At 38.4% G+C, this 24,457-nt stretch overlaps 2 protein-coding genes across 3 annotated transcripts in view; both read right to left on the bottom strand.

Moving 5' to 3' along the window:
• The window catches only part of LOC140943651 (uncharacterized), a 102,124-nt gene that overhangs the window by 42,119 nt on the left and 35,548 nt on the right, over positions 1-24,457 (bottom strand). The gene's annotated exons all lie outside the window — the stretch shown is intronic.
• Positions 8,647-9,546, bottom strand: LOC140943664 (uncharacterized). The gene has a single exon (XM_073392784.1). It carries the CDS (start codon positions 9,529-9,531, stop codon positions 8,647-8,649), a length of 885 nt encoding a protein of 294 aa, XP_073248885.1. The 5' UTR covers positions 9,532-9,546.

Here is a 24,457-nt window from a genome sequence, read left to right as displayed (position 1 = left end):
ATTTGAGAGAACTCTGGTATTACTCCATTATTCCCAGCAGGAATGGAACCACCGAGTGATTCAAGTCTGTCAAGAAGTTGATGTGGGTTGTTAAAGTAGAAAATGCCTTTTCCGGCCTTTATAACATATTTAGTTGATGTTGAATGATATTTCATCACTTTGAGTTTTAAATTTTATAAGGCTTTTACCAGCAATTTTTCCATTTAATTTTTTCAAGTCTTCATTTACATCTTTCAAAACATTCTTCATTCATATCAAAAAAAAATTGCTTGGCTTTGGATAACCAGATTTTCCCAGTATTACTATATCAAATTCATCAAAGTTTTTTTTTATATCTAATTCTGTCACATCTTTTTTTGTTTTTTTTAGCAGCACCCTTTTTCTCCTCATCCTCCTCTGATTCTTCCTCATCCTCCGTTTTTTCCTTCGGCTCTTCAATTGCTTCAAAGCCGGGTAACTGAGCCAAATCCCACCGCCTCACATCATCCATAATTTTTCCGACTAATTTCTGTTTTTATGACAGGGGAAATAACGGGAATAATCGGGAAATAGTAGTTTGAGTTGATATGGAAAGCATCATGTTATAATAACTACTCTTGGCAAAACACCCAGTTCACGACAGCGATTTTGTTTTGCTTTATATTCACCGCCTAGCGCGGTGAACATAACGTCATAGTCCGAGATAATGAACCAATCAGATTGCTTGAATCACCAAGATCACTGAGTGTGTATATACTAATAATTCTTATTAATATTATTATTTCTATAGACTGTAATTTATAATTATCATAAGAATTATCCCAGAACTCTTTGAGGCGATTAAAAAAAAAAAAACTTTATACCTTTGAGAATTTCATACATTGTCAGACTGACAATGAGTGTCAGACTATTTGCCACAAAATATCTTCCCATGTCACACTTACGGTAATGACGTCATCAGTCGACTGATTGTTGCCTAATTAGAATTTTTTTTTGGTTGCTGTGACAAGAGTTCTTTGTCGAGTTTAAAACAATTAGCATATTTGAGGTTTTGGTTGTGTGAGGCATTTAACAATAACCAGTTGACGTCCAGCATTTAAAATTTAAAGCGGCGATGAGCGAAAAATTAGAGACTAGGCCGAGGGCTTTGAAGAGTCAACGTTTCATCACACGGCAGTGAAAATTTGCAGGAAAGTAATATTCTACCTGATATTTTTTTTTTCATGACCAAAAGAGGGACATGAAGTCATCAATCACGTGATCAAAGCGTTTTGAATATTTTAGTTTGTTTTTAAAGAACATTTTTCGCCATAAATTCGCTAGTTTTTGTTGCTTTTCTCTACCAATCTTTACACTGTATTGTCTCTAAGTAATTATAATTCCATTTTCAGAGCAGAAGCAAAGGAAAACTGAGCCAGAAGTTAAAAAGTTGCGTAAACTGACCAATATTGCAAGGACATCGAAAAAGAGACCTACCGTGAGACTTGTGTAGAATTCTTTTACAACTAAACTGTTTTTTTTTTCCCCGAAATAAAAGTTCAGTGTTTGTTAATAAAGGAGAACTTTAAAAGGCAAAAGGATTTATTTTGCGGCCATATTGCTTTTCTTCTTTCCGGGGAGGGAGGTCATGTAGCAGCTCTTCTAACCCTAAATGCCAAATGGTTTGTTACCCTAACCTTAAAACAATTAGAATAATGATGAACAATGATGTGTGTTGTGTTTCTGTTTTCTCCGACCAATGAGAAGACACCTTACGAGCAGCTAGCGAGAGAATTGGCGTATGGTTCAGTCGGTAGCCGCGCGATCGATAGTTCATAAATGGACTAATTCTCTCTTTTGCGAGCTTTACGCCTAGCTACGATCAGTTAAAGATATATTTCTACACACAAACCGAAAAAGTCATTCTTAAAAACTGTCAATCATCATAGAGAAGTAAAGTATATCTTTTTTAAACTCAAATCGCGGTCGAGTTTGTTCATTCTAGACAACAGAAGATGAAGAACGTTTATTTTAAAGACGGTAATGGCAAATTACTCGGTATGGGTGAAAGTGGTCATATGTACTTCGTTAAATGCAGTAGCGACCGTAGATGTCCTCACAGCAAGCAGTGATATCGTAAAACTTGTCTAAACTCCAACTCTACATTTTCCATGTTTATCAAAAATCGTTGTCTTGTTTTGATAAAATAAACAAACTCGACAGTGATTACTCGTATTGGCAATTTTTATCACTTGCTTGCCCCTTAAAGTACCACGTGACATTTATCCCATCAATCCTAGAGCGCGTGCGAAGATGGTGGGTATCGTGAATAAGGTCTATTCTACCTAGCTGGTGGGGTACGGTTTGAAATAAGATGGCCACCTTTGGACAATCCAGTAAGGAAACAACTACAATATAGACACTTAACGCCTAAAATAGAAACAGTGAGATAAGTACAATGTATCGACTAAAACATACCTGAAGATAAGCCATTCTTCAAAACCGCAAACTTGATTTTCACGCTGCTTTGAGCGTTTCCTAATAACACTTGAACTGAGATGTTACCGGACGAACCAAATTGTACATCCAACAAATTCTCTGTAGCGAAAGGTACGCACCCTTGTTGATTGAAAACCTCAGTACCTTCTCCATCAGTGATCTTCACATATTCGCTGTGTGATAAAAAAATAGGACAATTAATAACGGCTAAAATATCTTATATCAGTTGCAATGATAATGATAACGATTATGGTAATGACAAAGATAACGATAATGATTACCATAGTGATTATGATACTGATAATGGTAATGATGATAATGATAGTAATAGTGATAGCGATAATGATAATGACAATGAAAATGACAATGACAATAATAACGATAATGATAATGATAATATACAGTGATCATAGGTACATTGGTAGTGATAAAGAATGGTCTAGAAAAGTTAATCAGTAAAACGTAAGGAAACATCAGCTTCCAGGAAATTCAAAAGACAACGTTGCTAGGAATGACACATCGAAACGTCCTTTAAATAAAGCGCTAGCGTTTTGACAGACAATACTTGTGCAGCAAAAAGATCTTCACTTTATACTTCTAGGGATATTGCCTTTCTTTTCAAGCAAGGTTATCATCAGCTGTTCAGATTTACAAAGAGTTAAAAAGGAAAAAAAAATATAGAATTTAATTATATATACACGATTGAAAAGTACAGCAGAACTGATGTGGTCGTGTTAAAACTAAAAATATTATGAAAATCATTATTAAAAGCAATCAATAACACTGTCTACAATAAAATTCAGGGGCTAAAAATATTTATTTAAAAAAGCTGACTTTTCTGTGTAACCTGGTAATTCTTCTGTGTGACTCTCCAGAGAGGTCCACAATGTTTTTGCTTTGTAGCAGCTGGACTTGTTAAATAGCTTTGTCTTGGGAAAACGGGTATCTCAGATGTAGGCTTTCTTCGTAAACTATAACTGCAGTCGTACTTTAAAAAAAAAATTCTGGATAGTTTCGGGGGTAGTTTGGTAAAAAAAAAAAAAAAAATACATAAAAATAAAATATATATATACGTCACTCAGTTTACCTGCAAGAGACGAGGTATAATTCTCGTACAGAGACCAAAGCCATGGCCTGGGATATAAAGGAACTTAGTATGGTCCAGTGAGATATTTTAAGGTAGCAGTTTGTACTGTTTACCTCAATATCACCAAACGTACTATTTATTGTCCTGAAGCAACCTTAGAGAGTAAGATTTCAAGGAAGAACGTTTAATGACAATTATGAAATGTAATTTTTCTCCTTTAGAAAAGCAAAAGGAATTATATGATTGAGATTTACGTACTCTTATAAATCTAAGCTGCAAAGTACTGAGTAAAATGTCATGTTCTACTCTTCATAACTAAAATTTTAGAACCTTTTACGAGCTATACGGGCAATTTTCTTATTAAAACTATTATTATCATTATCATTACTATTTTTGTTATTATTATTATTATTATTATTATTATTATTATTATTATTAGCGGAGATGTCTCGTGCAAAGCGCGTGCAGCGGAGCACCATGGGTAAGAAAATGTGGTAATCTACCCACCCAAGAAAATTTGGTAATCACGTGACCATACATCGACCGCCCGAGCGACCATCCGTTCGCACCACAGCCATACCAACGTAAAATAACTCAATCAACAGGTATGGCAACCCAAATGCAACTCGAAGTTATTTTGGCGGAAAATCGCATAGCCACCCGCGTCTTGTAAAGCAGAGGCAGCTAAAGAGTCAATAAAGACGAAAACGGAAAGCGTAAATTGTTTCTGTATCCGTGTTGTCTAAAGTATTAACCTTAGATTAATTGTCATGTCCACGAAATTTGGAACACAGAGCAAGGCAAAGACAGAAAAAAAAAGAGAGAGTAGGCGGCAGGCCAGCGAAACTCGACGCGAAAAAGGGCGACAGAGATCTAGAGCAAGATATAAAAAAACAAAGGAGACATTTTTTGTCGGAAGGACAACATAAAAATTTTGTAGCGGCGGTGACAAAATGAGAAATACTAACGGCCACCAATGCAAAGTGAAATTGAGCGGCGGTAAAAAAAAAGGGGGAAGGAGAATACGTACGAAATTTCCTCCATAAAAAAAAAAAAAAAGCGTTTCTGGAAGTTTCACGTTGTAGTCGTGCAAAACAACGGCAAAGAAATGTACAAAAAAGTGTGCTGCACATGCAAAGTTGTTTTTTTTTGCTAATTAGACCTATTGTTGTTTTTCACCGTTCTCCGGCGTTGCTTTCGCCGCTTAGCATTACCCGATTTTATATTTTGTTTGAAAAAGCTATAAATATTATCGAGAGCTTATCTCTAGTAGTAGTAGTAGAAGTAGTAGTAGTAGTAGTAGTAGTAGTAGTAGTAGTAGTAGTAGTAGTAGTAGTGGTAGCAGTAGCAGTAGCAGTAGCAGTAGCAGTAGCAGTAGCAGTAGCAGTAGCAGTAGCGGTAGCGGTAGCGGTAGCGGTAGCGGTAGCGGTAGCGGTAGCGGTAGCGGTAGCGGTAGCGGTAGCGGTAGCGGTAGCGGTAGCGGTAGCGGTAGCGGTAGCGGTAGCGGTAGCGGTAGCGGTAGCGGTAGCAGTAGCAGTAGCAGGACTAGCAGTAGCAGTAGCAGGACTAGCAGTAGCAGTAGCAGTAGCAGTAGCGGTAGCGGTAGCGGTAGCGGTAGCGGTAGCAGTAGCAGTAGCGGTAGCAGTAGCGGTAACAGTAGCAGTAGCAGGACTAGCAGTAGCAGTAGCAGTAGCAGTAGCAGTAGCAGTAGCAGTAGCAGTAGTAGCAGTAGCAGTAGCAGTAGCAGTAGCAGTAGTAGTAGTAGTAGTAGTAGTAGTAGTAGTAGTAGTAGTAGTAGTAGTAGTAGTAGTAGTAGTAGTGGTAGTGGTAGTGGTAGTGGTAGTGGTAGTGGTTGTGGTCGTAGTAGTGGTAGCAGTGGTAGCAGTGGTAGCAGTGGTAGTAGTGGTAGTAGTGGTAGTAGTGGTAGTAGTGGTAGTAGTGGTAGTAGTGGAGTAGTGGTAGTAGTGGTAGTAGTGGTAGTAGTGGTAGTAGTGGTAGTAGTGGTAGTAGTGGTAGTAGTGGTAGTAGTGGTAGTAGTGGAGTAGTGGTAGTAGTGGTAGTAGTGGTAGTAGTGGTAGTAGTGGTAGTAGTGGTAGTAGTGGTAGTAGTGGTAGTAGTGGTAGTAGTAGTAGTAGTAGTAGTAGTAGTAGTAGTAGTAGTAGTAGTAGTAGTAGTAGTAGTAGTAGTAGTAGTAGTAGTAGTAGTAGTAGTAGTAGTAGTAGTGATAGTAGTAGTAGTAGTAGTAGTAGTAGTAGTAGTAGTAGTAGTAGTAGTAGTAGTAGTGGTGGTAGTAGTACTAGTAGTAGTAGTAGTAGTAGTAGTAGTAGTAGTAGTAGTAGTAGTAGTAGTAGTAGTAGTAGTAGTAGTAGTAGTAGTAGTAGTAGTAGTAGTAGTAGTAGTAGTAGTAGTAGTAAGTAATAGTAAGTAATAAATTGCTCTATTTGCGTTACTGCATTATTGTACAGTATTGCAAAAGCATGCCTATTACAATCAAAATATAACACAAACAACACTAATAGTGAACTAAAAAAAATAGCTACATTACTAAAAATGAATCACGTATTTTCATACAGGAGGAAATAAACTTCATAATTAACTTGTTTACATGATGTTCCTTCGAATTCATTATCAGTTTTATGCTTTCTGGAGAAAATTCAGCCAGCAATTACAGATATTGTATATTACAGATATTGTACATCCATGTTTTGATTAAGTAACGGCTGGTTTTGAATTACAACCCAGTTATTCATTAAAATTTCTTTTAGACCACGTACTGCCGAGTGATATGTCGTGAGAAATGGCAAACTTTTCGTTTGAGTCTTTTTTCTTTGTTGGAGAGCCAACCTTCTGTCCTCGAAGCGGACTCATGTTAGGGACCTCTCAATGAAGTTATTAGGATATCCGCGCGCTTTGAGGCGCAGTTTGAAGTTTGAGAGGCACTCTTCAAAAGAAGTTTGTGAAGAGTTTTTTCTTAGGAGTCTCGTCCCTTCGCCTTTTTATAAAACCTCGTTTTACACCCGGATCGTGACAGGAGGTGAAATGCGTGTATTGGAAGGTTTCTGTCGGCTTGTAGTGGGTCTTGATGTCGAGAATAGAGTCAGTTTGAAATCTGTCCCCTTTGTATATTATTGTGTCAAGGAAAGTAATTTCGTTCTCTGAAATTTCAGCTAAAAATTTGATTGAAGGGTGGAACTGGTTAGCTTGTTCAATGAACAAATTGATGTCTTGCTTGCTTTTATTCCATAGGGAGAACACGTCATCGATGTAACGTTTCCATTCTATTGGCTTGATTCTGCTTTGGCAGATGAGTTTTGTTTCAAAATTCTGCCATGAAGATGTTTGCAAAAGCAACTGCCATTTTAGTACCCATGGCATGACCCACCCCTAACGCAAGGTTGGAAATTGCATGACCCACCCCCTAGTTAAAACATGGATGTTTGGTTTCCTCTTAATAATCCAATAAAACCTTGTTCTGTGCCTGATAAAATTTGTTGATACACTGCTACAACCAATATCAAAATCATAGAAATCTTACCTTTCACTGAAAAGACAAATGTGAAAAACCGAAAATTTCTTGTTTCGATGGACGTTCTGAGTCTTGACACAAATATACAACAAAACAAGGGTAGATTGAAATTGTCTGTCACAAAGCATATGAAAACTTCTACAAAGACAACCAATTCCTACACATTACTTGCTGGAAATGCTAAATTCTCAGAGAAAATTGCTTCCACTTCAATGGAAAGCACTACCTACAAAACCATGGAACTGCAATGGGCACAAAGACAGCAGTTTTGATTCCTTTGCCAATATTTTCATGACATATATTCAAACAACAACTCTAAGCAAAACTGTCTTTAGAACAACAGTTTGGAAATGCTACATACACGGTATCTTTTCCCTATACATATGGGACATGAGTAAACCAGACATTGAAGCCTTCATTGAACAAACAAACTTACATCACCCAACTATTGAATTCACGGCCAAAACATTTGACACTGAGACTGCGTTTTTAGACCCGGTTGTATACAAAGGTACAAGATTCAAGGAAAAATGTATCCTTGATGCAAAGACACGTTTTAAACAAACCTTCTTGCACACATTTCACCTCGTGTCAGCCTCAAAATGTTAAAAAAGGATTTGTCAAAGGAGAAGTCTTCAGAATCCTACGAAAAAACTCCTCAGAAACAACCTTTGAGGAAAATAATTCAAAATTAAAAAAAAAAAAAAAAAAAAACCGCTTGATGGACGGAGGCTACCAACAATCGTTGATAGAAAACCTACTATCAGAATAAAATTCACAATAGGGAGTCTAAACTCCTAAAACAAAACAACAACTTGGAGGAAAAAGAAATATTGCCATCCGTGACACAATACCAGCCCTCTGACAGTGTCTACTGTAAAGGAAGCTTGGATGAAAAAATGGAATCTTATAGGAAACTAACTATAACTTCAATAAATTTTTAAAGAACCACCAATCATTTCCTTACCAAAAAGGAAAATCATTTAAGGAAATGCTCGTTAGAGCCAAAAAAAAAAATCCTTAACAGAGGGTTCCACGCCCGTATAGATGTGCGGCCTGTCACCCTTTGTATTTTCTCGCACAACAGGTTTGAGTGTTTTTAAAAAAGCAATAATTTCAGCTGGCTGTGTTTTATATAACAAGTGTAGTCAACTGTCTCGTTAGTAGTTAGTTCCTATCTATGTAATAAAATAGGGTGACCCACCCCCTAAGGGTAGCTGAAAATTGCACGACCCACCTCTTGCACAAGGCTCAAAACCTCATGACCCACCCCCGCTCTGCTCCGGCCCACCCCCCCCCCCCCCCCACCTATACTTTTTGACCAGTCCGTTAACAGGTTGTTGTATAGAGGAGGCCTAACAGGAAGATTGTAGCTTAACAGGCTCTCAAAAACCAGGTTATTTAGTTGCAGATTTTTACTGTATTAGCTTTTTGTGCTTTTGGTCAGAGACATCTCCTTTCTTGAACAGTGGGTAAACGCTAAAATGTGGTAAAATATGTAAAAATGTAAAAAGTGCTAAAAATATTTATAAAGTCAAAAAACAATGGAAATAAAACAATGTTAACAAGAACTACCCTAAACAAATAATTTGGCTCGAATTGAATCGCACTGTTTGTTAAGCGTCGGTTTCAGTTCTTGGATAAAAAAAAACATTTCAAAAATAAGACAATCAAATTTGTTCTGAGACTTTCTTAAGATTCTAAAACTTTGTGCGATGTCTTCAGGCTCCATATCATGCTGCTCTCTGAGGTGGTTTCCGATTGCCGATCCTTTGTGTTCTTCAATTCGTTGGTGCAGGTGTCGGCACGTGTAGCCGACATAGCCTGCATCACACAGGCTACACTGGAAAGAATATACCAAGCATTGTTGACTCACAAGAGGCGGCTTGTCTTCATTGACCTTAATTTCATCTTTGATCTTCCTACTTGTGTAAACTGGGCTGATGTCTGCGTTGATCTTCCTACTCAGGTCAGCCAGCTGTTTACGTACTAGGTTTGCTGATTTCTGGTCTTTGAAGGGCAACACGATTCTGATTGGGGCTTCTCTTTTATCAGCCACTTGGGTGTGTGAATCCTCGGACACTTTGGATTCAATGAATTGGCGAATGGTTGACTGCACAAGGTCGTCTGGATAGCGCAGTCGGGAGAAGATCTCTTTAAGGCGTTCACATTCCTCGTGAAAAAACTTCCACGTAGACGAGAGTTTAAACGCACGGTTAAGCATGGTGTTCAGGAGTGACCGTTTGTATCTGGCGTCAACGTGACTGTGGTAGTGTAGCAGAGGTCCAGTGTCCGTTGGTTTTCTGTAAACCGTGGTGTCTAGGCGGCAACCATTCCTGATAACATTCATTCCGAGAAAGGGAAGCTTGCCATTTTCTTCGAGCTCCATTGTAAAATTGATAGAGGGATGACTCTCGTTTAATGTCGTTAGGAATTCTGAGGCTGCTGTCAGATCCGGCATTGCGCTAAGTGTATCATCTACATAGCGCTTGTAGAAGGTAGGCAACTTGTTCTCTGTTTGTGTAAACCAACCTTATATATCACTCATACATCACATCTGAGGTGAAACAGTACTATGAGGCACTGTTTTTATCATACAGACCTCGGACAACAGAATGCAGTATTTGACAGTTTTGCAATACAAATTGCTATCATTCAATATTCAGGGCGTATGGAAAAGCCGGAATCCGGAATCCGGAGCCGGAAACGGAACCGGACCCGGAACCGGAACTTAAATTGAGACCAAACCAAACCAAACCAGTTCCCGATACCCGTATGGGAATAAAATTCAAGATGGCGTCCTCTGTTATCATTGTTTTGAGAAATTTTCAGCACAGTGATTGTGATACCAAAGGTATACTCACATTCGGAAAGTGACCTGGAAAAACAAAGGTAAGTGCATCCTACTGTTATTCCTAGCGATCATAAACTGTGACTGCAGCTGTAGGTCGAGCAATTTTCGACAGATCGAGATTACAACTAATCATAAACCGATTGACTGCGAAAAACAGCCATTATTAGTATGTGATGTTTAACACCGCTGTGTTGTTCATTTCCTTCTCTTGAGCCTAAGTTACTCATTTCTTAAAAGGGCTCCGTGTTTCATCCATTGTGAGGAAAAGGCGGCAAAAGGAGGAGGAGTACTCATGTCAATCATGATCCCAAGTTGCAACGCTCACGCGTATATGAAATTCTCGAAGAAAAATTTTGCGCCGTACGCAAAAAATGCGACAGTAAAAAATATTATAACAATAAAGAAAATTTAATGTGGGGATGGAAAGTCTTGATCGAGCAATAATTGTTAGTGACACTCTTAAGACAGAAACGTCTCCAAGTTTTATTTCTCAGGTTCGGGTTCCGGTCCCGATTCCGGTCCCGATTCCGGTCCCGGTTCCGGTTCCGGTTCCGTTTCCGTTTCCGTTTCCGTCTCCGTTTCCGGCTCCGGTTCCGGATTCCGGATTCCGGCTTTTCCATACGCCCCAATATTCAGGACGATCTAAACACGCGTGGGCTTTAGCCGTAAACCGTTAAAAAAAAATTTCAAAATCATCTATACGGCCAGCTGGTTCTGACTTTTGCCAGCTGTGGCGAGTGTTTGAATGAACATTAACACAGTTAAGCTCCAATAATTATAATAAAGAATTAATTATGTTTATTTTTTATTTTAAAATGGTTTAAGTTGGCTCGACTGGATTTTTTGGGGTTGATACCTCCCAACTTTGAGCATTAACATGGGACGAAAAATTGGATTTACTGCAAAAAGCCTTTCCTATTTTCAATATTCTTGAAACTTGCAGGGAATACTTCTTGACAATTAATCTCGGGATTGTCGAATTTATAGAAACATCTATCGAGTGGTTTTTGGAAAAATGCGAAATTTTTAGGCATGGACCAAATTACGTCCAAAAACTGTATCAAAAGCAGCTAAATGCAAGTTAATAAAATTCTTCTTACTCGCGATCGTCCTGAGCAATTCCCCTCTTTTTTTCGTATGCAGTTTCCAATGGAATCAAGCCGCTATGAGATGAAGCCTCGTTCCCAAAGCTTATCATTTTCTTAAAATATTAGCGAATTGTGTTGGTAGCATGCTATTTCACTGTTTTTATTATTCTTTAAACTACATTTCAAAATATTTCGAAAACGCTCTCATAGAATTTGTTCAAACTTTGCCATAATGGAGGCAATTATAGCAGGTACATACTCCCTACAGCGATTTCTTAAAAAAAACTCCTGGAACAGAGAAACACAAAAATAAATGAAAAACGTAATGGCGTCATTACGTTGCCATGGCGACTCCGATTGCAATAAAACCAAGATCATAAGAAATTTTCATCTTTATATAATACAGTTGTGGTAACATTTTTTCCATATCTTTACTCATGCCGACGTAGTTAATGCTCAAAGTTGGGAGGTATCAACCCCAAAAAATCCATTCGAGCCACCTTAACGCGCGGCATTTTGAGTACTCTGGAAAGCGTTGTTCACTGAACGACTGAAAACAATCGGCACAGCGATTAAAATTACAAGAGAGACTACTAAAAATCAATAAAAGAAATAAAATTCAGTGAAACATATACAGAGACGACAATTTTCATTCAGGAAGACAAGTATTTAAGTGTCTCTAAAAATCCAGAGTCTTCGAGCTTAAAGCTGAAGTTTTTGTTTTAAGCCGGCTTCCCGGTGTTTACTTTTTTCAAAGACGAACTCGAGGCAAGAAAATAGCTCAAAGCTTCTTTTACAGCCAGAATTATAACTAAAAATTCTTTGGAACGTGTTCTTTCTAATTGCGGTGAGAAAATGTCTAAAGGCTTTTTAAAGATCTGTAACCTTATATAAACCTGATACTCGGTCAGATCATTGTCTCAAATCTTACAAACGTGCGTAAACAAAATAGCCGCATAAACTACGCTCGACTTCATTAAATTAGAAATAAAAAACAAACATCAAATACAATAATTACTCGGGCTTACCACTCGAGATGCAGCTCCTCAAAGGTATCAAGTAAGGCCAGTATCGCTTCCGACTTTGAAACCCTCTTACGCACCAAGCAAGGTGAAAACGAAAACGATGCCATCCGAAATCGGATTTCCAACTTTGACAAGTGACGTATTTCTCAACCAAAAACCCCATAAACAAACTAGCCATGAATAACAGAAGACTTCCGATAACAGCTGAATTTCATTTTGTACATCCAGTGGAAAAAGACAGTTAAAAACATCACAAATTGACACAAAACTCTGTCAGATTCAAAGTAAACAAGATTCAAGATGCCGCCTAAATATTCCGCATGAACTCACCTGTCAAATTTTGAAAAATCAGAGCATAAAAATTCAACGTAAAACGTGACCAACGCGTGATCATGGTGAGAAAAGTCAAGCGAAACTGTTTTCCTTGCCTATATATAGCACCTGAGTGAATTTTCGCGTCCGAGGTTAGTTTGAAATCAAAATTTTAATTGTGCGGCACATAAACACAACATATTTCATATGAATTTAAAAAAATAATAATAAACTTGAGCCTGCGATCATTTGAAAACCAGTATCTTGTCAGCGGATAACTTCAAAAAAATACTTGACCTCGATGGGTCGACACCTGAGCCTGCGATTCGCTCAAGTGATACTGATCAGCGCATAACTTGTTTTAAACATTGATGTCTAATATGTGTATCAGTTTTCCTGTGCTTCGATCCCAAACTAGCTAAAAAGCATGAGATTGAACATTGTTCGCGATCTAGTAAAACGATTAACTGGTCAGCGGATAGCTTCCAAATAAATCACGTCACCTTGATGAGTTGACAAATGAGCCCGCGATATGGTCATGGGATACTGGTCAGTGGCTATACTGTTTTGACAGCTGTCAATTGACCATATTGTGAGTGTCATACATAAAAGATGAGGACTTGCCAAGACACGCCTGAGACACCCCTCCCTTCCTTTTGATAGTCTCCCCTACCCTACCCGTACAATCTGTAGACGCGTACGCTCGGTCAGTCACGTGACAACCAAGCGAAAAGAGGTTGACCGTATTCCATGAGTATGGGGCTCTGTCCCACGCGCGCTTCGCGCGCGCGGGAGCCTTGCTAATAATTTTTTATGTGGAATTTACTCGGGGTTTTCTTGCCTCCAATTATGCAGTAGTCCAGTCCAAAAGAATTCGTACTTTCGCCAAAGCTGTGTTGTATGCACCTAACATTCATTCAGTTCAATAATACAGGGGCACCCAACGTCAATTTTCGGAAAATATCTGTTCGGAAGACGATTTGAGACCTAGAATTTGCGGAACATTACAACAAATTTTGTTGTAAAATTTCTTACCTGCCTGCCTCTCCTACGATTTTCGAACATCCGAAAAATGGTGTAATTCTCCATTTTTAACGGATTTTTACCCTAAAAAAATCACCTAGAATTTTCGGATGCTTTTTTTTCTGGCTAAAATTTTCGAAAAGGTAAGTTTTAATCCCTATAATTTTCGGATCACTAGACTTTCAGCTAGGAAATCCGAACAGGTTAAAAATTTTTAGGGGATAAAAAATATGCCTATATCTACCGTTAAAATAATGAAACAGGTTTAACAATGCTATGTTTAAGTGGTTTTGAACTATATCCTCGTTGGGTGCCCCTGGTCAGCGGGCAGGTTCCAAAAAAATCACGTCACCTCGCTGAGCTGACACATGAGCCCGCGATATGGTCATGTGATACTGGTCGGTGACTATCCTGTTTTGACAGCTGTCAATTGACCATATTGTGAATGTCCAGTATAATAGATGTGGATTTGACAAGACACGCCTGAGACACCCCTCCCTTCCTTTTGATAGTCTTCCCTTCACCACCCGTACAATCTGTAGACGCGTACATACGCTCGGTCAATCCGTGACAACTAAACGAAAAGAGGTTGACCATATTCTTTGAGTATGGAGCCCTGCTATAAAGAAAATGCCTCAAAGGATTCTGGGAGATTTTTTTATAATAATTACAATTTACTTTTATAATTACATATTTTTTAAAAGTTGAATAAAGTTTTTATCATTTATTATTAATTAAAAATTATTATTATTATTAATTTTACTATTATTATCATCATCATAATTACTAATATCCGTTACTTCTATTACTATACTATTGTCTTGCATAGAAAGCATGCTCAGCACTCTTACCTCCGGAGCTTGGTTCATAACATACTACTGAGGCATCTTCAGAGTGAACGCAGTTATTTATGCCCCATCCTCTATGCCCACAATAGACAATTGAAGTTTCGTTGCCTTGACAATTTACATCATCCAACCAAATTTTACCCCTTCCAGCCCCAAATCGGGCAGACCCTGGAGAGCTAATAGCGCCACAAAACCCCAGCTGACGGCAAATGACACGTGCGTCATTCATATCCCAGGAGTCATCACAAATTGTTCCCCAGATGTTATTATGTAATACTTCAACTCTTCCTTCCCAGCTCCTGGATCCTCCGACCAATCTCAAAGCTGAAATAATTTTCAAGAAAATGTTTTCTTGCAACTTTTAATTGACTCTTATACTACCTTAAAACCCACATAGGGTATAAACACCACACCACTTAGTCTTTTCATGTGACGATATAGACAAGAAGAAGAAGAAGAAGAAGAACAACAACAACAACATCAACAACAAACAACAACTATGCAGATCACAGGACTGCTCTCGACGATCTCTCGTAAAATAATAATAATAATAATAATAATAAATGTGGAGCAGTAGAGTGTTAGGAGAGTAAATACAAAATACTTTGATTGAATTGCAAGCCTTAGAACAAACTCCTTTGTTCGGAGGAAACAGTTACATGTGAAGATTGACCAAGGACTGAGGATAATTCTTCAATTTAATTTCATATTCATATTGTTTTAAAGAAGTCCAATAAAAAAATGTGCGCGAAATCTACCTCGCGTACTAAAATCACTAAATATGGATCTTTCAGAGACTGGGTTTTGACAAAAATGAAATTATTAGTAAGGAGTAATTTTACGAGCGTTGCTGTTAGCTTGGCCCAATTCAAAAAAAGATAATTTCACAACAGGGCTAACAAAATATTTTCGATTCCCTTTTCAGAGAACCGTTTCAGTTTTAGGTTAATTAGGTGACCAAAGTTAGTGTCCAAGATCCGTTGTTTCATCGTGTTTTCGAGCAATAAAAAATCACAATACAAGTGAAATTTAGCAGATACTTACTGTGTTGAGCGTTGGCCAGTTGAAGCAAAGCAAATACTAAGACTGAAACAAATAAACAAAGAAAAGGCTGGTAAAATGGCATTACGACACTTGATTTACCGTTTATCTCTTTGCCAAATTGCTTCGATCCGAACAATTAAGTTCGACGCCAAGAGTTCTTTGCACGATCACACCCAGAAGTAATTTAGCTGCGGGCTGATCAATAGTTAATGATTAAAGGGATAGTTTAAAAAGAAAGAAAACGTAAGCTGCGGGAGTTTAAATAGCCATCCATAGCATGTCTCGTATCTTCCACAATTCACATTTTTGCACGCAAACGTATTGCAGCTCTGAATAAAGGAAAAATTTATTGTCTTGCCGTTTTTTGTTTCAGTTTTTATAACAGAGTTGTGTTTCCCAGTCCTAGATATTCTACTGCACTTCCTTATAATTAAATCATGATAGTCAATTTGTTCTATAAAATTATTTTAAAAGTTTAATTATAAATAATGTTTATTTCTTATATTGTGCAGTCTAGCATGCGATAAAGATATGATCGAATGCGCATTACAACACTAAAATCTTAAAGTAATAAATGGCTAATCTAAATAATGATAATAATAATAATAATTTACAATTTTCGGAAAACAATAAAAGTAAAATATGAGTTAATAAAAGAACTAATAAAAAGCTAATGTAAAAAGATGTGTCTTTAGTAAAACTTTAAAAATGTTCAATGATTGACATTGTCTAATTTCTAGAGGGAGTCGATTCCATACTTTGGGCGCAGCGTTTGAAAACGCCCTGTCCCCGAGTGTCTTTTTTGTTCTATAGGTATTGTCCATTAGGAGTACGCCCCGGTATGATCTCAACTGATACTGCGAGCTCTCTTTGATTTTAATCAAGTCTAAAAGATATTGTGGTGCGACGCCGTAGATACATTTGTGAACTAGCATTGGTACCTTGAATTCTATTCTGTGGGTAACCGGAAGCCAGTGCAGGTTGACTAGGGATGGTGTGATAGGATCATACCTAGATATAGTACATACCAGCCGAGCTGCCGCGTTCTGCAGCTTACCAAGAGGAACAGCGGGCGTACCATATAATAGACTGTTACAATAGTCTAATCGTGACATTATAATAGCCTGTACAATGGACTTCCTATTGTAAGCAAGCTCTTAGTTAAAAGGAAACAGTCTCGTAGAGACAAAAAAGGAGACGCTCGAAATGAAATTATAATCAACTAAAGTGCGTCAAACTTAAGTTGCGGAAGTTTAAGGGTCTGTTTACATGGAGGTAGGGTACCCCAGATGGGTGAGGTAACCCGCTTAGGTGGGGTAACCGCCTGTCCATATAATCTCTCATTTTAATGTGATCACGTTTACATGTTAGGTGTGGTAACCCGCCATATGCTACCTCATCTACCTGGGGTCCCCCACCTCCATGTAAACAGGCCCTAACTAGCCATCCATAACATCGGCATGTCTCGTATCCACAATAGGACACTTACACCATGACGTCATTTTACTACAACTACCAAAATCCTTCAGTTTGTTGTTTTCTTGTAGAAATTAAGCCTATTGTTCTTTAACCCTTTGCTGGATTGACAAATGTAAATAAGAAAGCAAAAGCGAAATGAAATCTGGTAGTTGCAGTCAAATGTCGTCATGGTGAAAAATGGACTATTCACATTTTTGCTCGCAAATGTATTGCATCTCTGAATAAAGCAAACATTTATTGTCTTGTCTTTTTTCGTTTTAATTTTTATAACAGAGTTGTACACGTGTTTTTCGCACCCCTAGATATTCCACGAAAACTGTCCCCTACACCCCACGTGCAGCAGCTACAGTATGGTAATGCACTTTAGTGGTCGTGAATAGTTTGTGCCTTGTTTGGGCTCTACAATGGCTGTGAAGAGCATCAAGCAAAACTGTGAAATGCGATGCACGCTAGGTCTAATGTCAGGTGATTATGGTTAATAGCACGGCTAGTTTTTCTTGGAACGGACTGTATCTTGCCGTTGCATGACTTAAATCAGTTTTTGGTTTCTTGGGCTCCCTTGGGTGTAAATGTCAATTCGGCGAAACGTTCGACTCGGCTTGTCTTAGTTCAACGTTTCTGGGTAACTGACCACCTACCCCTCCCCTAGGTCAACATTTTGCCCCCAGTGAGAAGTAAGTGTTAATGTTGGCTTAAGGGAGGGGTAGGTGGGCAGTTACCCGTAGAAACCTTTCATGATCCGTTCAATTATAGTGGGTGACTAAGTCTAGCCTATACACCTTAGTGACTCTCTTAGACCGTTTGTTTTGACAGTGAATGGCAGTGGTTAAGTCCATACGCCATGGTTGCTGGTTTGTTCAGCTCGTTTGCCTCCTGACTCGGCGGTGTGTTAACGAGCAAGATAGAAGGTTCTGCTTTTTTAATATGAGGTTCAAAATGACCTGGTATATTTGTCGCTTATAAGGGGAAGAGTACTAGTTCTCTTCCGTGGCTATTTATTGTCTTAAATCCTTGTGAAAAATCTGTCTGAAAATTCCATCAGAAGAAGTTTTGTTAGCCACGGGTTACCTCTCTATGCAAGAATAAAAAAAATGTAACAATGGTTCATGACGGCTTAAAAAAATCCATCTTTATGTCAACTTCCACCGATCGCCTTAACGATGGGGGCGTTGGGATTTTTAGTTTTTCGGTCTTGCCCATTTTTTAGGTCGGTTTTTCGGTTTTTGAACTGTTGTCCGTTGCGGTTTCCCGTTTTTCGGTTTTCAGCATCCGCTTTTTTGGCAAAAATAAAGTAGGTTAGATTCCTCTGTCGGTCTCTGTGCAGTCAGATGCTAGGCTATTCTTTATTTTTCCATTTTACAGTCAATCCAGGTCAATTTGCAATGTGGGATTCTTAATTTTTGATTGAGATTTATAGCTGTAGGGGAGCTTTTTGCGAACGCAAAATTTCCCCCATTGTACTCTATTGCTATTGAATCGAGGATCTTTGTGAATTCTCTTAGACAATCTTAAGGCAGATATGCCTGTTTAACGACCATAGCATCAGACAGTGCTAATGCTGTGATGATATTAAAACCTTGATGATTTTATAATGTTTACACGGCAAAATTGAAGAACAGCTCCCCAAGTCTACCGACAGACGGCCGACGGACTTCTTGGGGAACTACTCTTCAAATTTACCGTTTGGTCCCTATGTTCCACATATCATTAACGTTTGACATCTAGACTAGGGTTTTAAAAAGTGAGCTGTATGTATCTTCGGTTATGATGGTTTTGCCATTCGGTTTTCGGTTGTGATCGAAATCTATCGCGGTTTTTTCGTCTTTTTTTTTTTTTTTTTTTTTTTATATATATATAGACCCCAACGCCCCCCTCCTAACTAATTCAGTTAATATAACTGTCATGTAAAAGAAAAGCAAAACTACAGTGCATCACTTAGTGCTACTAACCAGTGATTTTTTTGGTTAAAACAAGGCTTAATAACCGAGGCGTGCATCTAGCAAGTCATCAGGTAGATTACAGAACATATCCTGTTCTGTTTTTATTTAACAGTTTCAGTTTCTCACGTGGTTAATGTATAAATTATTTTATCAATAAAAATAACGCAATCTTTAGTCAACCCCTTGTTCATTTCTTAAGCAAGGAGGATCGTTATCAAATTTGATAACCATTTGACGTCACAACATGGTGGCCATTTCAAAAGTCGGGAATTTTCCGAGATTTTGTCCGATCTTATTCGGTGTAAACTCGTCAGGTACCCATGGTCCTGTTCTGCAAGGCCGAGGAGCTTCACATGTTTCAAAATGGCAGATGTGTATCACGCGTACCAGGGGAGTGGGGGAGGGGGGGGGGGCTGGCAGCGAGGTCTGGAACCGAGTTTAAATGATCGCCTCAGCTAAGAAATTCGGCCGAGTGAGACTGAGTACAAATTTTCCTTGAAAACAAACATGGCGGAGAATGCAGACATGGAAGGACGATGAGTTTTTGCTCTGTTTTAAGTTTTCCCTCGTACAAATATCAAGAAAAGGTTTCTATGAACTTTTTAGTGGACCTTTTGGACATCAGAAGGCGTGATGTATGAACAGTTCGTGTGTGACTTCACTTATCGTGATTCGGGATCTCGGTAAGTTCAGTTATTTTCAAGCTTCGTGATTTTTCGAGCGACCATCTTGCTCCATCTCTTATATTTTTCCAATTATAGTGGTATTACGACTCTCTTCCTTATCTTAACCATATGCTACGAGCACGATATATTGGTATGAGTCTTGCAACAGTCCTATGTGAATGTTCATTAAACCACTGATTTTCTACTTCCCTGTTCGTAAGTTTGGTTGTACACCGGGAGGCACAACAAATATTTATAGGCGTAAATACAGAATACAGGGCCAATTTAGGCTTGAACCCTATCCTCTCAGCAGTTCTTTCCACGATATTACCCTTGGCTTATTTGGCCTAGATGGGTATGTGCTGCTGATTTAGGGTGGTGACCATTTCACCCTTTAGAGTTTTGAACAAGGTGTCTGTTTGGGTTGTGAAGGTTGAAGAAGAAGCAGTCTATAGATTACAGTCTATTGGTACCACCATTCCCCACCCCCCCCCCCCCCCCCAAGTTTTGCCATGTTTCTAAGTTTGAAAAATACCTTAATTCTGTATGCTAAAGGAAATGAATGAGGATTATAAAATAAGATATTCTTGGCTGAAAAAGGGTAGGGAAATGCACAGTGTCCTACTACCCATACTCTCTTTCAGTGTAAGCCCAGGGAGGTGATATTAAATTTTAATTCCCTTTTACCACTTGTTGTAACAGCAAAGTCAGTAAGGTTTATGGTCTCTGAAAAATATTTTTGCCAGCCTCAACACAAGTTTGTAACTGTTATTGTTGACTGCAAATAATATTATCTTAATAATCATTGTACATATTGTTTCTAAGGCATCCTATGGTGTTTTCAAAATCCACTGGTACAAGGCAATTTTTAAGCTGAGAGGGTTTACTTTGATTACTACATTTTTACACAGACACAAACTAACCTGGCAGGTTGATGTCCGAAGGTGTAAAACATTACATGCAACTATAAGGCAAAGACTGATCACAGTGGCCAAAGGAAAGGCAAAAATAGAAATGTCATAATTTTTTTAATTTTATAAATTCCCTTTGAAGCATATTTAGCCAGATGTAGTCCTTGTCAAATCATGCAAACTTGAACATTTATTTTCTGACCTTAGCTAATCTTTTTTTAAACCATACTCTTGCCCCAGTGGGTAGTGTAGTTTTTGGATCACATAATATAATTTCTCTCTCTTTGTTTGCAACAAAACAAAACACAGTTGAATGAGGACTCAAACTGAAGGCAGTGTAGTAACTGCTGTCATGAAAAGAGAATTCCAAACACACAAAATAATTACCCTTTCATTTGCCTATATTCATTTCTTAGAAACTACGGTAAAGTTTAAATTTAATCACACGAAGATAAAAACTTAAGTATATCAAAAGTGAATGATCTCTTGGCAAAATTTATTTAGCTTCTAGTACATAACAAAATGCATGAACTACGAGATTTGACCATGCCACTCAATCATCCAACGCAACTCTGCCAGGATAAGTTCACAATCAAGGATGAAGAATTAATAATCTCAATCATCGTTTCTTAAAGTTGTAATAAAACCGTAAACAACTCTGACAACTCTTCTACTTGACCACGGCCACCGCGCTTTGTTTAATATCACGGAGGATTAACTTTCGGCCTTTCCGGCTTGAAAATATAAACTCTTCTACATACGCATTGGAGGGTTGGCCCTTCTTCTAGTCTTGTGGGTCTTCTAAACAGAAACACAGCTTGAAAGCCTGTCGGTGAGCCAAAAGGTCGGGCATCGAGGAACATGTACAATGACTGTTCACTGGTCTCGTTCTTAGCGTAGTAAACCGCATGTAATGACAAACGCAAGACCAGAAGAAAGGAAAACGTAAGCTCCACATTACTGCGGAAAAAATCGGTTACAGCAAAGAAACCAATGAGCAACAGGACTAAAAGCGAATTCACTTCACACGGTCGAATAGCTACGAAGACGAACGTCTTGATGTTGTTGTTATTCCTAGCCCGTTTCTCGCATGCTCGCTAGAGTTCCCGAATGATTGACAGATTTCTTAACTGGGGCGATCATGGAAAGCCGAAAAGCGGCAAGATCAAAGGCCGTTGGCAGCCCCCCCTGACGCGTACAAAAGTAAATTTCCCTCTCAAAGTGAAGCGTCCATCAGATTTTTGTTCCGAAATCAGGTATGTTTTTCTACTTCGTTGTTAAATTTAATGTACTGGTCGATTTTTCTATGAGTTGCAAAAAATCTGGCGTTATATCCAAGGCTTATGCTTTCGATTCAGCATGTTTCTGTTGTTGTGCCAATCTCTGAAAAAAGTGCATTGGGTATTTGAATTGGCAATGTGCTTTCAATAATGTCGGCCATCATTGATTGATGTCTTCTTCAAGGTGCTGAGATGGCAGATGATGCCCATAGAAGCAAAATTTCAAAGTTATGTCGCCTTTGTGGCAACATCGCGTCTTCAAATACCTCCAGACCAGAGGAAAAATTTAAACAAGATTGTAAACAATACTAGCAATAAAAGGGGGTGGTAGGCCTACACGACTTTTACCTCATGCTAAAATGCTGCTTATTCCAATAAAGTTTTTTTTCTCTGCTGGGTAGATTATGCTCTGGAAGGTTCTACATTTTCACTGAGCAAATGTGATTTTCTTTGGTCCGTGAGTGTAATGTTTTTCTGCAATGCCGTATCACGCTGAGCCCATGGCGTTAGTTTTATTTGCAGAACGCTATATTAGCACGGATAGTGATGTACAGATCCAAAATTATAAGAATGAAGTGCAGCTTAAACTGAAGCTACATCTACTTTCTATGGAGAATTGAATTGTGACTCAGTAAACTCCAGCTTAGTGTTTTTCTAAAGATAGTGTGAGTCTTTTGACTGGAGCGCGCAGTTCCCCCCGGCGGTAATAGCTTTGAATAAGCTTAACAGTCTTTAAACTGTTTTGTTATTGCCACTTTGTGATCAGGTAAGACCATGGTTTCGGCTCTCCACACGAACCTCATCAGTTGCCGGGTTGGCTTTGTGCTTAGTTGCTTTTACAAGAGCAACTATAGTTGAACTTTGTTGTGGCGAGAACAGTACAGGAGGGGGGGCATTGGGATTTTCGGTTTTGCGGTTTTGGCTATTTTTTAGATCGGTTTTTTGTTTTTTGTTGCAAAAGACTTCGGTTTTTCGGTTTTGGTGGTCATTGCGGTTTGCGGATTTTTCGTTTTTTAGCATCTGGTTTTCGGTTTTCGTGAAAAATACTAGCGGTTTTTTGGTTTTGGTACCCGATGTGTTTTTTGGTTTTTGGAAGGACAGTGAGGTTCAATAATCGACTGCTCTTTTGAGTATCTGTTTATTACCACATTAAACCTTAGAGCTAGTTCCTGCTGCCATGTAAAACTGAAAAAGAACTAATTGTACCGGTTAGCTTCCTCAGTGTCGACTCAGCTCAGTGCAATCGCATGTTAGACAATCGAGTCTCCAAACTTTCAGGTGTTAGTTATCAAATGGAAATGTTCGATTAGAGATTTTCGATTGAAGTTTCCAGAGCTATAGCTTTTTGCGACTGCAAAATTGCAATTCTAATGAAGACTTGTGTGCAAATTCTCCTAGTTAACTAGGCTCCACAACTAGCGGTTTTTCGGAAAATGAGCCGCAAAGTCTGGGCTCGAGAGAGCGGCAGAAACAAAGCCTATGATTTAAGCAGACACAAAACGATCGATACGAAGGCTTCAGACAAAGTCCATGTGATTCACAAATACTTTGGTGAAATTAGTGTTACTTTAGTTTGCTCTGTATGCCCCACTTGTCACCATTGTATCTGTTTTTGACGGTTTTGTATGCGGTTTTCGGTTTTGGCCGAATTTTTTTGCGGTTTTGCGGTTTTGGATGATTTTTTCTTCGGTTTTGCGGTTTCTAATATACCCCAATGCCCCCCTCGTACAGCCGTTCTGTCCATTAAGCTTTGAACTTGAACATAAACGATTTTCAAGGATCCCAGAGGGCAAACTACAGTCATAGGTGAGAGATATTGTTCGCCCTAAACGCGCTTTGCATATGCAAATTTTCAGTTTTCCGCTACAACGGCTTTCGCTACCTGTACAATAAAAATATTAAATTGTTATTGGTATATGCTTATTACTGGAAGGCATACTCATTGCATGTCTGTATGTTCCGTTTTTGTTTCATTGACAGATCTATGGACAACAACCGGCATCGACATCATCTCCTCGTGTCAAGAGGAAAAATGCAGAATGAGCTTCGAAAAAGTAAACTTCTGTAGACGATGTTAAAAATAAAACCTCCATCCTTAACAGAATAACCATTGTCTTCAATCACTGTGTCTCTTTAATTTGAAGATTTCAATAGAAACAAATTACGTATGAGTTTGATGATTTGTTTGAAATACACGAAGCTTTCCGCAGAGGTCTTATTTGGAAAAATGCGTCTCAAATACAATTTCCCCAGTTTTACAATCCACTGCGAGATGTCTGTTATAAAAAAAAATTGCCATGTACATGAGTTGCTGTCTCGGCAGTACTCCCTTCCTATTTCTGAAAACATCTCGACATCGTCCGGCATATTAAATTCAAGAACGCTATCTCCCAAATTAGGTCACGTGAACGAAAATTTGAACGAAAATTGCTCGTGGTTTGTTTTGGTCGAGGTTCTAAAATTTGATAGTGATCCCGGACTGTTTACTGTGTATATGCATAAAAAAATAACATTCTCGAAAGATTTCTAATGAGTCATATCCTCGGGAAACCCCCTAACGTATTAAATCATCGACTTCCTGTTTTTCTGAGAATGTCTCGCCATGGTGCTTTTTTTCTGTTTCATATAAACGCATGCATCCACCGAAATTAATAATAATATGGTTTCAAATATATTTATCAATATATAGCCATCTCCAATACCTTACAGCTGTTCTAAAAACCTCACTTAAAATCAGTTTCAAATAATTTTTCCCTTTGAATAACATTATACAAAAATGGACGTATTTCATCTGATTCCAGTGCTCGCTGCAAACTCGGGGTTTTAACTGAGGATAACGCATATAAATGTCAAATGAAGCAGACTAAATATAGGCGCTGTAAATATATATATTTGCCGTCTTTAACTTAATAAAAGGT

Source organism: Porites lutea, chromosome 7, assembly GCF_958299795.1.
Source record: "Porites lutea chromosome 7, jaPorLute2.1, whole genome shotgun sequence".
Taxonomy (NCBI): Eukaryota; Metazoa; Cnidaria; class Anthozoa; order Scleractinia; family Poritidae; genus Porites; species Porites lutea.
The sequence above is the reverse complement of the archived record's forward strand: the minus strand, read 5'-3'. Positions and strand labels throughout refer to the sequence as shown.